The 14662-nt window shown below is 42.6% G+C and overlaps 1 protein-coding gene across 3 annotated transcripts in view; it reads right to left on the bottom strand.

The window, feature by feature from the left end:
* sema4ab (sema domain, immunoglobulin domain (Ig), transmembrane domain (TM) and short cytoplasmic domain, (semaphorin) 4Ab) overlaps positions 1-14662 on the bottom strand; it is an 83367-nt gene that overhangs the window by 29835 nt on the left and 38870 nt on the right. For 2 of the 3 annotated variants that reach the window (XM_034239420.1, XM_034239419.1), the window contains exons 10-12: positions 7669-7813; positions 6880-7069; positions 1640-1767 (exon numbers count right to left, since the gene is read on the bottom strand). In XM_034239420.1, coding sequence (XP_034095311.1) covers positions 1640-1767; positions 6880-7069; positions 7669-7813 — 463 coding nt within the window. The remainder of the gene's footprint in view (positions 1-1639; positions 1768-6879; positions 7070-7668; positions 7814-14662) is intronic. The other variant, XM_034239421.1, reaches the window with a different exon arrangement.

Raw genomic sequence — 14662 nt, 5'->3', positions numbered from 1 at the left:
AAAGCAGAGTGCCTAACTAGTTTGACCATATATCTAACAAGTGAAATCAAAGAGCCAACTAGTGTAGTCCGCTGTCGTCTGATATCAAGGAAATTGAATAAATACTCAAATGGCTTGCCATACACTGCAAAATCTCTGACATGTTAACTAGTTGTGCTTCTTTTGTGTGACTAGTTAACATGTCAGAGCTTTTGCAGCGCACTAGTTAACTTGTAAGACTTTTAGGGTCACTAGTACGGTCAGAGGGCCACTAGTTAATCAAAAAGCTTACACGTTGGGACTTTGGCGCTACTAGTGCTGCTCCTGGCGTCACTAGTAAGGCATACGTGTTAACTAGTCGGACAAAAGTGCCACTAGTGGCTGAAAAAGAGCGACTAGTGAAATGTTTTATTCAACTAGTAAAGCAGAGTGCCTGACTAGTTTGACCATATATCTAACAAGTGAAATCAAGGAGCCAACTAGTGTAGTCCGCTGTCGTCTGATATCAAGGAAATTGAATAAATACTCAAATGGCTTGCCATACAAGACCAACGCAGACCAACACAATTGCGACCGCCGTCTTGCTAGTGCGTTGCATGATGGTTAGTCATTTTGTCCGACTTGCTCTGAAGGCTCGACTCCATGAGACGTTGAAATCTTGTGGGACAAAGACGCCGGCAGCCTTGAGAGCGAGGCGGCGCAGTTCCTCTCCACGAGCTGCAGAAGTGAAATGCTTGATGGAAAACGACTCGCTGGTATCTCGAGCTGAGCGCTCATTGGTGGTTTTTACCCCGTGCTGGTGATGAAACTCTCCCATTGGCTCGGCAAAAGTTTGTTATTGTTTTGTGTCAGTTTTACGTCGCCACTTCCATTCACATGTTTCATCATTGTTCCACAATGTTTATCATCATGAAATTAATATCTATATATTTTATACTATACTTGCACTGCTTACCGTTTTCATACTTTATATATCTAGTGTATTCATACACACTGTTCATACTGCTCACAGGCTGCTGTGTATATCTAGTGTATTCACACCCCTCACTGTTTATTCATCATTCAATTCATTCTATATTTTATTCTGTAGATTGTGTACATTACTTTTCACTTCACTGCTTGTTGCACCTGGTTAGAAGCTAAACTGCATTTCGTTGTCTCAGTACCTGTAATATGTGCAATAACAATAAAGTTGAATCTAATCTTGAGCAGGAACAAATGTATTTACTTAGTACATATCTGACATTAACGATTAAACACATTTGTGCATTCTTTATAAATGCAAATTGGTCAAGACCACTGACGGAAGTGGTTTTGAAAAGTAATAAGTGGTTCTGTCTTTTACATGTAGGATTCAACCCCCCTTTTATTGATTTGTTTTAAAATGAGCAGACACTTGAGTCATTCATTTGTAGTGATATAATAATTGTGGGATTTCTATTGCATCCACTTAATCTGCAACGAAGAACGCCAACACAATTTCTGCCATCGCAAACCGAGTCAAGCCGACTCTGAGCTGTCCGACTTCAGGCGAGCTTTTTGAGACCTCCCCCGGCTGCAATCGGCTATTCTCGTCTACTTTCGAGGCGAGCCGCAGCTCATCTCAAACAAGCCTAGTGTGTCCCTCAGTGTGTCTCTCAGAGTGTCCCTCAGTGTGTACCTCAGTGTGTACCTTGGCTGTGGACAGCTTCAGGCTCTTGATTGGCTGAGGCTGCTCAAACACCTGCACCTCCTCTATGACGTGGGCCCCGCCCTGCAGCAGCACCGCTTTGTGAAGGTATCCCGACTCTGAAACAGTGTTAGTGGACACATTTATACATTATACATACATGTTATATCATACATATACAAGTCGACACTTCCCCCACTGAATTCATCCTTACAGAGGTCATCACACAAACATAAAACTTAAATACATCACTAAACCCCGCCCCTCCCGCCGTGGTGGTGGCCTTGCTGTAATCCACAACCAGAACATCCAGATCACAGAACTCACCCTCCCCGCAGTATCATCCTTTGAATTAATTGCCTTCAAAGCCCCTCCCTCACTGACAGTCATCCTCATCTACCGGCCTCCTAAACCTCATCCCTCTCTGATTTCACTGAATTCCTCACACTTGCCTCATCCCTCTGTTACTACTTGGTGACCTCAACATTCACATTGACTCACCCACCTGCAAACTGGCATCCGAATTCACAACCCTACTGGACAATTTCACTATCACCCAACATGTCACCTTCCCCACCCATGACAAAGGACACATCCTTGATCTCGTCTGCTCTACCAACCTCCCAGTGCTTGACCCTCCACCATAACCATCTCTCCGAACTGCTATCATCTAATCTCCCCCTGGACGCAACCCTCAGCTCACCTGATGATCTGCTCAACCACCTCAACTCCACCCTACTCACCTCCCTCAACACCCTAGCCCCCCTCAAAAATAAAACTGTCACTTTCAAGACCTCCTCACCCTGGTTCACACCCGCACTCCGTAAAATGAAGCAGCGAGGCCGCCAACTTGAACGTCTTTCAAAGAAATCATCCCTCACAGTCCATTACATAGGCTACAAACTCCATCTCAATGCATACAAAGATGCTCTTATTGCCGCTAAATCTGCTTACCTCTCCAACATCTTCACTGACCCCTCCCGTAACCCCAGGACCCTCTTCTCCACAGTTAACAAGCTCTTCAAACCCTGCGCTGACAACCTCCCTACTTCTACTTCCGCTACTTGCAGCTCATTCCTCAAAATTAACACCATTAACCACTCCTTCTCAGCTCCATCTGACATACAAGCATCTCCCCCAACCTCCACCACTTCTCCCCCCCATCTCCCTTGATCTCCTGACTCCTCCTCCCCAGCGCCGCCTCTCCCAGTTCAACCTGGTTACCCCACTTGAAATACTCCATCTGATCGGTTCCTCAAATCCAACAACCTGCTCCCTTGACCCTCTCTTCTCCTGAAGTCCTGCCTCCCCGTCTTGCTAACCTTTTCAACTCCTCGCTGTCCCATGGAACCGTCCCCTCTGCCTTCAAAACTGCTGCCGTTACTCAAATCCTCAAAAAACCCGGTCTTGATGCCTCCTCCGACACTAATTACCGCCCCATCTCCGACCTACCATTCCTCTCAAAAAATCTTGAACGCATTGTAGCCAAACAAATTCACTGCCATCTCCAAAGCAACCAGCTTTACGAACCCCTTCAGTCTGGATTTCGTCCTCACCACAGTACAGAAACTGCACTCGTCAAAGTCCTCAACGACCTCCTCACCTCTGCTGACACTGGTTCCCACAATTTTAGGGGTGTAACGGCACACGTACCCGTACCGAAATTATTCGGTACGGGCCCTTCGGTTCGGTACACATGTGTACCGAAGTGTACCGAACGAATATAACGTTAAACGTAAAAAATTGAGAACGTGAACAACTTTTTGGAAGTAATCTCAGGTGCTGCGTCGCAGCATTCAGAGTAATTTGCTCACATTGTGTTCATCGCGTCATAGAGCGAGCAAGTCATTTCATTGGACGAGAGGCATACTATGAGAGCTGGTCAGAGGGATGCGTTCTTTTTAGCCAGTAATTTGAGGAACTGTCGAAATGGCAAACGCAGAAAAAGTTGAGCTCGAAAATCCTCCAGCATCATTGAAGTCTCCGGTTTAGGAACATTTTGGTTTCGCAGTTACGTACAAGGATGACGGACAAAGACAGGTGGACCGAACCAAAGCTGTTTGTCGGCATTGTTCAACTAAAATTGGTTACGCGGCTGGCAATACATCAAACTTGCACACTCATTTGAAAAGGCATCACCCGAACGTGAATATTACCGGTACCAAAAGAAAAAAGACTTGCAAACCCAACTCCCACTAGCATGTAAGCCTCCACCACTCGCAGAGAGTTCAGACCGAGCCAAAGCTATTACAAACGCCAAATATCCGTATGTTGCCATGTTAGCAAAGCGCTACCTGGCTGTATCTGCTACCTCTGTCCCTAGCGAGAGGGTGTTCTCCACATCAGGAGACATTGTTAGTGCCAGCAGATCTGCCCTTTCAGCAAGCAATGTGGACAAGTTCATCTTTCTTTAAAAAAACATGAAAATACAATGACAAGCAAGTCCTAATGTCAAACTGGCTGCTTAGGTACAGTACAGTTCAAATACAGATTATTTCAGTTCATCGACATGCTGCACCTTAATGTTTATTTTATTATATTTTGTATTTGAGTGAATATTCACAGTTTAATAATAATAAAAAACCCAAAACTAATAGTTTATGTTTTGTGAGTACTAGTACAGTAAAGTTCAAATACAGATTATTTCAGTTTATCGAAATGCTGCACCTTAATGTTTATTTTATTATATTTTGTATTTATTTGAGTGAATACATTATTCACAGTTTAATAATAATTAAAAAAACCCAAAAAATATTTTATGTTTTGTGATAATTTTTTCTGCTGTACCGAAAACGTACCGAACCGAACCGTGACCTAAAAACCGAGGTACGTAACAAACCGAAATGTTTGTGAACCATTACACCCCTACTCAATATTCTCATCCTCCTCGACCTGAGTGCAGCCTTCGATACCGTGAGCCACAACATCCTGCTCACCCGACTCAGGGACATTGGTATTGAAGGTACTGCACTCAGATGGCTCCAGTCCTACCTCACTGAATGATCCCACTTCATCTCCCTCCCCAACCACTCCTCTGCCACAGCCTCAGTCACCCAAGGCGTTCCTCAAGGATCAGTACTTGGCCTCCTCCTCTTCATCATTTACATCCTCCCCCTCGGTCAGATACTCCGCCAATTCAACCTGGACTTCCACTGCTATGCTGATGATACTCAGATCTACCTCAGCACCAAATCCCTCCATAACCCACCCCTTACCCACATCGACTCCTGTCTGACAGCTATAAAAACTTGGATGCAACACAACTTCCTCAAACTGAACAGCAACAAAACTCCTCCTAATCGGCTCCAAATCCACCCTCAGCAAGGTCACTAACATAACACTCACCACCTCACATCCGCCAAATAGTCAAAACCTCATTTTTCCACCTCCGCAATATTGCAAAAATCCGACCCTCTCTCACCCGCCCCGCAGCCGAACGACTAATCCATGCCTTCATTTCCTCCCGCCTCGACTACTGCAACTCAATTATTTACGGCATCAGCACTACATCCCTCAACAGACTCCTACGGGTTCAAAATGCAGCTGCACGTCTCCTCACGCATACCAAATCATGGCATCACATCACCCCAGTCCTCAAAGACCTCCACTGGTTTCCTGTCTCCCATCGAATCAACTACAACATTCTGGTCCTCACCTACAAAGCACTCCACCATCTGCCCCCCCCCTTATCTCACAAACCTTCTCACTCCTTATCAACCCCCACGGTCCCTCAGATCCACCGCAGCCGGACTCCTATCCATTCCCACATCCACACTCTGCAGCTTTGGGTACAGAGCCTTCTCAGTGGCAGCTCCTAGGCTCTGGAATTCCCTCCCCCGAGATCTTCGTGACTCTGAGTCCCTCACAGTCTTTCAGTCCTGCCTCAAAACCAATCTCTTCAACTCTGTCTACCCATAAGCCCCCCTCTCACTGAACTTCCTCTTGACTGCCTTTTCTGTTTTTTTGTGTCTACCCTCCCTCATACTGTAAAGCGTCTTTGAGTTGTAGAAAAGCGCTATATAAATATAATGTATTATTATTATCACACTGTTCAAATGCGGTTAATCTCCTACCATCAGCATATTTTTGAGTATTTTTTTATGATTTTACTTTAAGTCGCTTTTTACAAGTATATGTTCATTTGTATGTAGGGTTTTCTACTAAATATATATATTTTTGAAAGAGCGACAGAGAATAGAAGAAGAAAACTTCCTGTTTTAGGGTCAGTGAAGCGCTTCTTTAAAGTTACACTCTTCTGGACTGGAAAACAAACTCACCATCAATACTCTCCTGTAATGATAATCACTGATGTTCTCGATAATAATCAGTTTACTTCGTTAAACTTATCATATCAGTACCTCCATTTCTCAACTGCTAAACTTCTTCCTCCTTTAGCTTTTTTTTTGGTGGCAGCCCTTACGGTACATCCACACAGCAGCTTTTCAAAAATCTTGAAAATCTTGGAGCTGGGCGTGTCTGAAAGCTTGGGGATTTTTTGCGAGCAACGCGACCAACAACCAATCACATGAATCTCCCGCCCCCGACATACAAAGCAAAAAACCCCGGGGATTTTATGCGAGCAATATTTATATATATATAAACTCCCCAAACAGGAGCATTAACCTACCAGTTTCACCCACTGTCTCTGCCACCTCCCTCCATGCCTGGTTCCTCCGGTTTGTATCCCGTTAATAGTTCTGGTCGTAAAGAACCGGGTGATTTGCTACCGTAATTTCTCGTTTGGAATATGAGGAAATGAACTGCGGTCTGGTTCTCCCTGCTTACACGCGGTTTGATTGGCTAGCGCTTCTACTGTCAGATTTGCATAAACGGGATTTGATTGGCTGACGCTTCCAGCTCAGCTTCAAAAGTAGAACATTGCTCAACTTTTGAATCCTGAAAATCCTGGAAATCTTCGCTTCGCTCCCCCACAATGCAGTTCGGCGAAAAGCGAGGCAAAGTGACGTCATCCCCATTCAAAGTCAATGGGCAGAGAAGCGTTGGAAGATTTGTTTAAAGCTGCTGTGTGGACGTACCGTTATATTGTGTTTACCTATGCTAATAATAATAAAATAAAAACAACAACATTATTATCAAGTGGATACATCATTCAGCACACCTGGGTGAGGGCAGATTTTAATGGAAGGAGACTGGAGTTGACTTCTCTCAGAAAAATCAAACATTATAATGACCGGGTCCTGCATGAGGCAGGTGGTGCTGGGGGGGCTGACCTGTGAGCAGGAACAGCACGGTGTAGCTCCGGCTGCCGGCGCCCTGCACCCTCTGCACCCTCAGGTGTGTGTAGCTGTGCTCAGCGGACACCACCGTCACACTCCTCCCCACCGGCCGCACGCTGTCGTCTGCCAGGAAGTTCTCTTTGACGAAGCGCAGCGCGTTGTCCGAGGCGTTGTGCAGGCCACACTGACACAGGCAGGGAGAGAGAAATACAGATACACACTGGGTAAAATCTAATTATAATATGAAATGAATATCTTACATACAGGTCAATTCAACTGCTTAATCCAATTGAACACAACTTGGATCTTGTCATTGTGAAATGGTTTTTAAGGGATGCACGATTTGAAATAGAAAAACTAATTGAGATTATTTTTGATTTAACTCAGAAGATAGCATCGCAAGGGCTCCAACGACAAAAAGCAATAGGATTTTTCTGTTGGATTTGATCATTTTGAAGAAAATATGGCAAAATAAGGCAATCTGATGTTTATGGTACTTACACATTTCGTTCAGCAGGATAATCTCCACATATTAACACCCCTTCATGATTTTTGGAGCCTTAATGTAATCTCCAGAATAAAAAGCCAATATAAGGCTGTACACAAACTACAGCACAATCACATGGCTGCGCATCACATTACTTTTATTTGCACTCCTTATCATTTGACTCTTTCCAGCTCTGTATTGAAGCTGCTGCACAACTGTTTCAGTTATAATGTTCCTCTGCATGAGCGAGGTTCTATCCTTGTTCCATATTCATAATGATTCATATGAGTGTTTACCTCTCCTGGATTGGCAACCTTCTCTTGAACCCGTGTGCTCCACTGTAGCGTGTCCCTGTTCAGGACTTTGTAGTTCCCAGAGAACACTGATTTGATGTCAGCCAGGCGGAATGAGCACACTGCTGAGCGTCCGGAGTTCACAGACCTAGGTAATGGAGGGAAAAACATTAAAGACTCAGTTAGATAACTGTGACCGAAAGCACCGGTCAACAAGAGTAAGCAAAACCTGACATGCACTTTATATCATCTTCAATGCTTCTTTCAACATGCCTGGTTTCTCTCTCTATACACTGAGTTAGTTAGATGTAATACAAAAGTTGGCGTTTCCTTAGGTGTATAGCTCTGCCTCAAGCTTTGGAATACACATGTTGCTAAATGCATGAATTTCCCAGTGTTTCTACAACATGTAAGATTCTGTACGATCCCATTTAAATGACACCTCGCCGTGCACTCAAAAAGCACAAATCATTCGAGACTGTCTGTATTTATGATCAGGACTGTGGTGGAATAGTCTTTTATGCTGAGGAATGTTTCTAACTGAGTTGGTGGAATTGTCTAAATGCTGAGGAAAGCTACTTCCTTTCGTATCTATCAAAGATAATGCCATCCCATAATTCCGTGTAGCAGCTAAATCTAAAATGACCGTAGACATATTTAAATGCATGCTATGGATCACATTTGAAAAACTTCCATCTCAGGAGGTGTGATTGTGATTAAGAAAGGAATCTTTACTTTACTGTTCAGCACTAGCTAGCATTGCCAAAGCCACTGTCCCAGAGAGCCGCTGTGAATGTTATCAGGGCATTTGCTAGTGTAGAATCATCTACTGCTGCTATCTGCTCCTACAGGGGTGACTCTGCTGTCTCACACTGCTGTGACACTTCAAGAAACACTCCGTCTACACCCCACCTAAAGAACGAGTGCAGAACATTTGTCATGGATCAGTTGTGCTTCATCCAATCCAATCCACTTTATTTGTATAGCAAATAATAATAAAAACAGAGGGTTTACCAAAGTGCTTCACATCAAACATAACATTATAATAAAATATAATATTACAATAATAGATAAAAGGCACATGTAACACATGCACCAAAAGTGAATGCTGAGCACAGAATTATTTATACGAATCAGTTTCGATCAAACCTCTCTAATATAAATGTAGACATTTCAGTGTGTGGACCAGCACATCAGAAGTCTAGGTTGCTCAGGAGAAAATGGATACTGTGCAACAAAGGTGAAAAGACACAAAGCAGACGTTGTTTGGAAAAGGTAAAGAAAGCTATAATATTTATTCTCTTTCTTTCAGATAAACATTTGATATACATATATATTCAGTTCAATCAGTTCTTGGCTCTCAACTTGTGAAGGCAAGGCAAGTTTATTTATATAGCACTTTTCAACACAAGCAATTCAAAGTGCTTTACAAAAAATGAAAGACATTAAGAAAATGGCATTTAAAATCAGTCATTAAAAAGAAAAGCTAATAAAATAAACATTTCATAAACGTGAAGAGGAAAAGATGCGCAAGTTCTTGTCCTACCACCGTTGTGGGTAACTGTAATAGTTATTTTCCTTTAGATAGGTCGATGGGTAGCTCGCAATTCGCCACAGTACACCAGCAGAGATGAGGGCAGCGTTCCAGTCAAATAATCCAGATAATCTCCTTCACATCACACAAAAAAGACCCGATCTGGCAACAAGGCCAAGAGTCAAATGAATGCTTATACAATGGTTTAAATGCTAATTGAAACAGCACTTCTCTGTATCTTAATCAAATCAACAAAATACACTGAACATGTTCCTAAAATCCAATTAAACAAACAATTCTAAATACAACAATTATCAGTCAGCTTATTTAACACATCTGTCACACATGTTATTATTTTAACAAAGTCTACTAAACTCATTTTCGGCCAACCTATAACCAGCCACAGTTAGCTCCACTTTGCTCATATTCCACAACAAATAAATAACTGTGGTCAATGCCCCTTCAATGTGCCACAACAGGCGGCAAAGCAACGTGAAGACCACCGCCAAAACCACAGACAATGGAGTGGTGCGGTGACTTCACCTCCCTCCGCTCCGCACACATTAAAGCAGTGGTTCTCAAACTTTTTCTGTCATTTCCCACTTTGAACAGGTGGGCCTTTTCATTCCCCACCTGTTCCTCATCGCTCCAATAAAATGGTAGGCCAAGCTTAAAATTGTCAAATGTATCGTTCTATAACAGGGGTCTCCAACCTTTTTTAGGATGTGAGCTACTTTCAAAAAATAAAACAAGTCGTGAGCTACTTTTACTCCTCTTTTTTGTTTTTTTGCAGTGTATATATTTAGCACATTTTAACATTATGATATGCTACCTTTAACCTTTGTGTGCTGTTTGGGTCTGTGGGACCCGTTTTCAGTGTTTACTAAAATAAAATGTATGCAATTTAATTATTTTAACCTGCTTTATTTGGTGGTGGACGTCACATCCTCTAGGGTCCGGGGGCATGCACCCCCAGGAAGATTTTTTTTAAATGTTGAAGTTAAATGCATCAATCTGGTGCACTTTGAGCTAGGGCTGCTCAATTAATCGTATTTTAATCACAATTACGATTTTGGCTTGCAACGATTATGAAAACAACATAATCGAAATAAAACGATTTTATTTATTTTTTAAATAGGGTTTTCAGTTGAATTATACTTAAAGTTCAGGGTCATCAACTGTTAAAAACATACTTTTCAAATTATTTTCTTCAATAAATTGATGTTTTTCAAAGTAAATGGTTAATCGTTTTTAATAATCGTGATATCAATTATTGACCCAAATAATCGAGATTATGATTTTTGCCATAATCGAGCAGCCCTACTTTGAGCCCAACATGAATTGATGGATACAGCTCTCAACACTCAGATGAAAGGGAGCTGTATACTTTTCAATAATCCAAACATCTTTAGAATATGATCACAACAAATCATTTAAACTTGTTTATTCTAATCTTATGTTACCTAGTTAGCATTATTTATTTTTATTTATGCATATTTGACTAATCACTCCCCTTTTAAACTTTTTACTGTCCTATAGTACACATTGGAATGATTTCTTACTTTATTTTTTACAACTTTATTAAATAGATAAAGGTGTGCTCTCTCTCTTGCTCTCTCGCTCTCTCTCTCTCTCTCTCTCTCTCGCTCCACATTGCTTTTCTTCCCGACTGCAACGCTGTTGTGTGTGTCTGTGAGAGCCTTTCACATGTGTGTATGAGAGATTTTTACCAGTGGCGAGCCTGTCTCTGAGGGCCTAAGATATTCTACAAAATAATATTTAAAAACATTAAAACAAATTATATTTTTCTTTATATATTTTTTTTAAATATGTTTTTAGTAATATTTGTCATTAGTTTTACCAAAAATAACTTGATTAAATTGTATTTAAAATAACATTTCCAAAGAAATAAATCCTTTGAATCTGCCTATTCAGTTTCTGTTTGAATGTGAAGGGTTAAATGAAAGAAGCTCCTCTCTGCGAGTCTGTGAAGACAGGAGCTGATTGGACGTCCAGCTATGAATTCACAGAGGGCCAGCTATAGTAACTGAACGAGAGAGTAATGTCAAATGACAGTACAATTGACCAATCATATCTTCCCTCTAAATGGGTGGGCTTTATTATCGCGGACTTTATGACAAGTTCCGCCCGCTGTGAAACGTTTCTTGTTTCCATAGCAACAACAACTGTCAACAGCGTAAACTCGCCTTCAAAATAAAAGCATGCCAAATTACACTTAAGACATACAACTGCAACGAAAGTAACAAACACAATGCAATATCCTTTTCAATTTCAAAGAACACAAATTGGGTTATCTACAGGTGTTGTTTTGTGTGGTAGAGGGTCGCTTTCATTGATGCGTGTTGCACCCCGGGCGGGCCGTTGTTTTGATATTCCACCAGTGAGAAAAAAAAAGAAAAAAAGAAAATTTACATTTTTTCTTTTTTCGCGACCCACCAATCACATCTCTGAGAAACACTTTGAGAAACGCTGCATTAAAGCAACATAGATACACGCTAGGCTAACGCGTTAGCAATGGTTAGCCGCGGCTAATTTAGCATCGATAATTTCATTAAAATACATATGTAACATCCGTATTTTCTCATGCAACTCACCAAGGGTATCATATAAGAGGCCATGCTCTTGGGGAAAAGTAGCAAAGTCGGTCATTCTACATCAAAAGTTGTCCAAATAACTACAATCAAAATCTACAGTGCTAATGCTACTGAGTCATCGTCCCAAAAAGATAAACAGAGCATCTCACTTCCTGGTAGATGGGCAGACACGGGGCGGGTCTAAACTTTGATTTGCTTAGCCTTGCTTTACAACCACTTTAGATGGACAGGGGATTTATCTAATCACACTCATTTAAATGTTTTCATGAAGAATGGTCTAAATCATGTTGTCCTAAATTGCATATTGTGTATCTATATTGTTTCTATTTTAGTTTCAAATAATTGATATTGTTTGTGTATGTAGTGCTAAGCCTTAAAATAAAGTTGACATTTTAGTCTGTGTTATTTCTCAGTGTCTTAGTAACCGGGAATACACACACATAAGAATTAATACACGGTACATAAAGGCTATGGACAGACAATAAAAGCATAACAATCGATAAAACATAGCTCAGACTGACTCGAAAGCGAGAGAAAAGAGGTGGGTCTTTAGGCGGGACTTAAAAGTTTGGAGAATGGGCGACAATTTGACATGGGGGGGCAGGTCGTTCCAGAGCCTGAGGGCTACCGCTGAGAAGGCTTGGTCTCCCCTGGTCTTTTTCTTGATTTTAGGGACTACCAGCAGCAGCTGATCAGCCGACCTCAAAGCCCTTTAGGAGCACCTTTACACCTTTAGGAGGTAGATGTACTGAGAGGCCAGCCCATTAAGCGACTTAAAAACAAGCAATAAAATCTTAAAATGAACTCTAAATGGACAGGAAGCCAGTGGAGGGAAGCCAGTGGAGGGAAGCCAGAATAGGTGTGATGTGCTCATGCTTGCGTGGTCCTGTAAGCAGCCGAGCCGCAGCGTTTTGTACCAGCTGCAGGCGTGCCAGCGAGGTCTTGTTTAGGCCGGCATAAAGTGCATTAAAGTAATCTAGACGCGTAGAAACAAAGGCATGAATAACACGCTCAAAGTCTAAAAAGGATAAAACCGGTTTGATTTTGGACAGGAGCATCAAGTGATAAAAACTGGACTCAACCACAGAGTTTATCTGTTTATCCAATTTAAAAGCACTGTCGATTTTGACGCCCAGATTTGTGAGCATGGGTTTTGCATACTGTTGCTGGGAACCCAAGTCAATGGACGGAACATCACCATTTGGCCCAAACACAATGACCTCCGTTTTGCTCTCATTTATGTTTAAAAAGTTTAGCGCCATCCAGGCCTTTATGTCATTAAGACAGTCAACCAGGGGCATCAGAGAGCTGGTGTTTTTTTTTTTAGGGGTACGTATATTTGGGAGTCGTCCGCATAAAGGTGGTAGGAGACACCATGTTTTCAAAAAATTAGTCCAAGGGGAGAAGGTATAAGGAAAATAAAATGGGCCCCAAAATAGAACCATGGGGAACTCCACAGGATAGGGGGGCAGAAGACGATGTAAAGTCACCAAGCCTAAAGGCCGCTACACACCAACCTGAGACCAAAGAAGGCGTACCGAAGGCGTCCCGAGTTTTACGTCCGCTACGTCGCCTGCATCGGCTACGCCGCCCGCCTACGAACACACCGCAAAAACTTTAGTCGACGAGTGGCAATACCTGTCCTTACCAGCAGGCAGCGGTAAATAATAATAATAATAATTCATTTATTTTATATAGGCGCCTTTCAAGGCTCTCAAGGTCGCCGTACAAACACATAAAAAAACAAGATACACAATACCTAACACCAGCATAAGAAACATAAACAAGACAATGCAACAAATCAAATAAATAAAACAGAGGATGTGTGATGGATAATGATCAGGGTGGATATGCGAGTGTGAAGAGATATGTTTTGAGGCGTGATTTGAAAATGGGGAGAGAGTCAGTGTTGCGGATGTCAGGTGGGAGGGAGTTCCAGAGGCGGGGTGCAGAGCGGCTGAAGGCTCTAGACCCCATGGTGGTTAAACGGAAGGGGGGTGCAGTGAGGCTGAGGGAAGCAGAAGACCTGAGAGTGCGGATGGGTGTGTTGATGTGCAGGAGGTCGGAGAGGTACAGAGGAGTGAGGTTATGGATGGCCTTAAAGGCGAGGAGCAGAATCTTAAAAACGATACGGGATTTGACGGGGAGCCAGTGAAGTTGCTGAAGAACAGGAGTGATGTGGTTAATGGAAGGGGTTCTGGTGATGATGCGGGCGGCAGAGTTCTGAACCAGTTGAAGTCTGTGGATGGATTTGAGAGGGAGACCAAAGAGAAGGGAGTTGCAGTAGTCGATGCGGGAAGTGACCAGGGTGTGAACAAGAATGGCGGTGGTCTTAGGGTTAAGGGACGGCCGGAGGCGGTTGATGTTGCGTAGATGGAAATAGGCAGACCGAGTGATATTACTGATGTGAGATTTGAATGAAAGTGTGCCGTCGAGGATGACACCCAGACTCTTAACCTGAGGGGAGGGGGAGACTGAAGAGTTGTCTATAGTAATTGAAAAACTGTCAGGTTTGGTTAGGGTGGATTTTGAGCCAATGAGGAGAACCTCGGTTTTACTGTCGTTAAGTTTGAGAAAGTTAGAGGAAAACCAGGATTTGATGTCCTGTAAGCAGTCAGACAGGGAGGATGGAGGGAGGATGGTGGTTGGTTTGGAGGACAAGTAGAGCTGGGTGTCATCCGCGTAACAATGAAAGTGGATGTTGTGTTTACGGAAGATATTGCCAAGAGGAAGTAAATAGATGATAAAAAGAAGAGGCCCCAGGACAGAGCCCTGGGGAACACCGGTTGTGACTGGAAGTGGCTGTGATTTGAAGGTTTTGAGTTGGATGAACTGAGTGCGGCCAGAG

The sequence above is a fragment of the Gymnodraco acuticeps genome, unplaced genomic scaffold, assembly GCF_902827175.1.
Source record: "Gymnodraco acuticeps unplaced genomic scaffold, fGymAcu1.1, whole genome shotgun sequence".
Classification (NCBI taxonomy): domain Eukaryota; kingdom Metazoa; phylum Chordata; class Actinopteri; order Perciformes; family Bathydraconidae; genus Gymnodraco; species Gymnodraco acuticeps.
The sequence above is the reverse complement of the archived record's forward strand: the minus strand, read 5'-3'. Positions and strand labels throughout refer to the sequence as shown.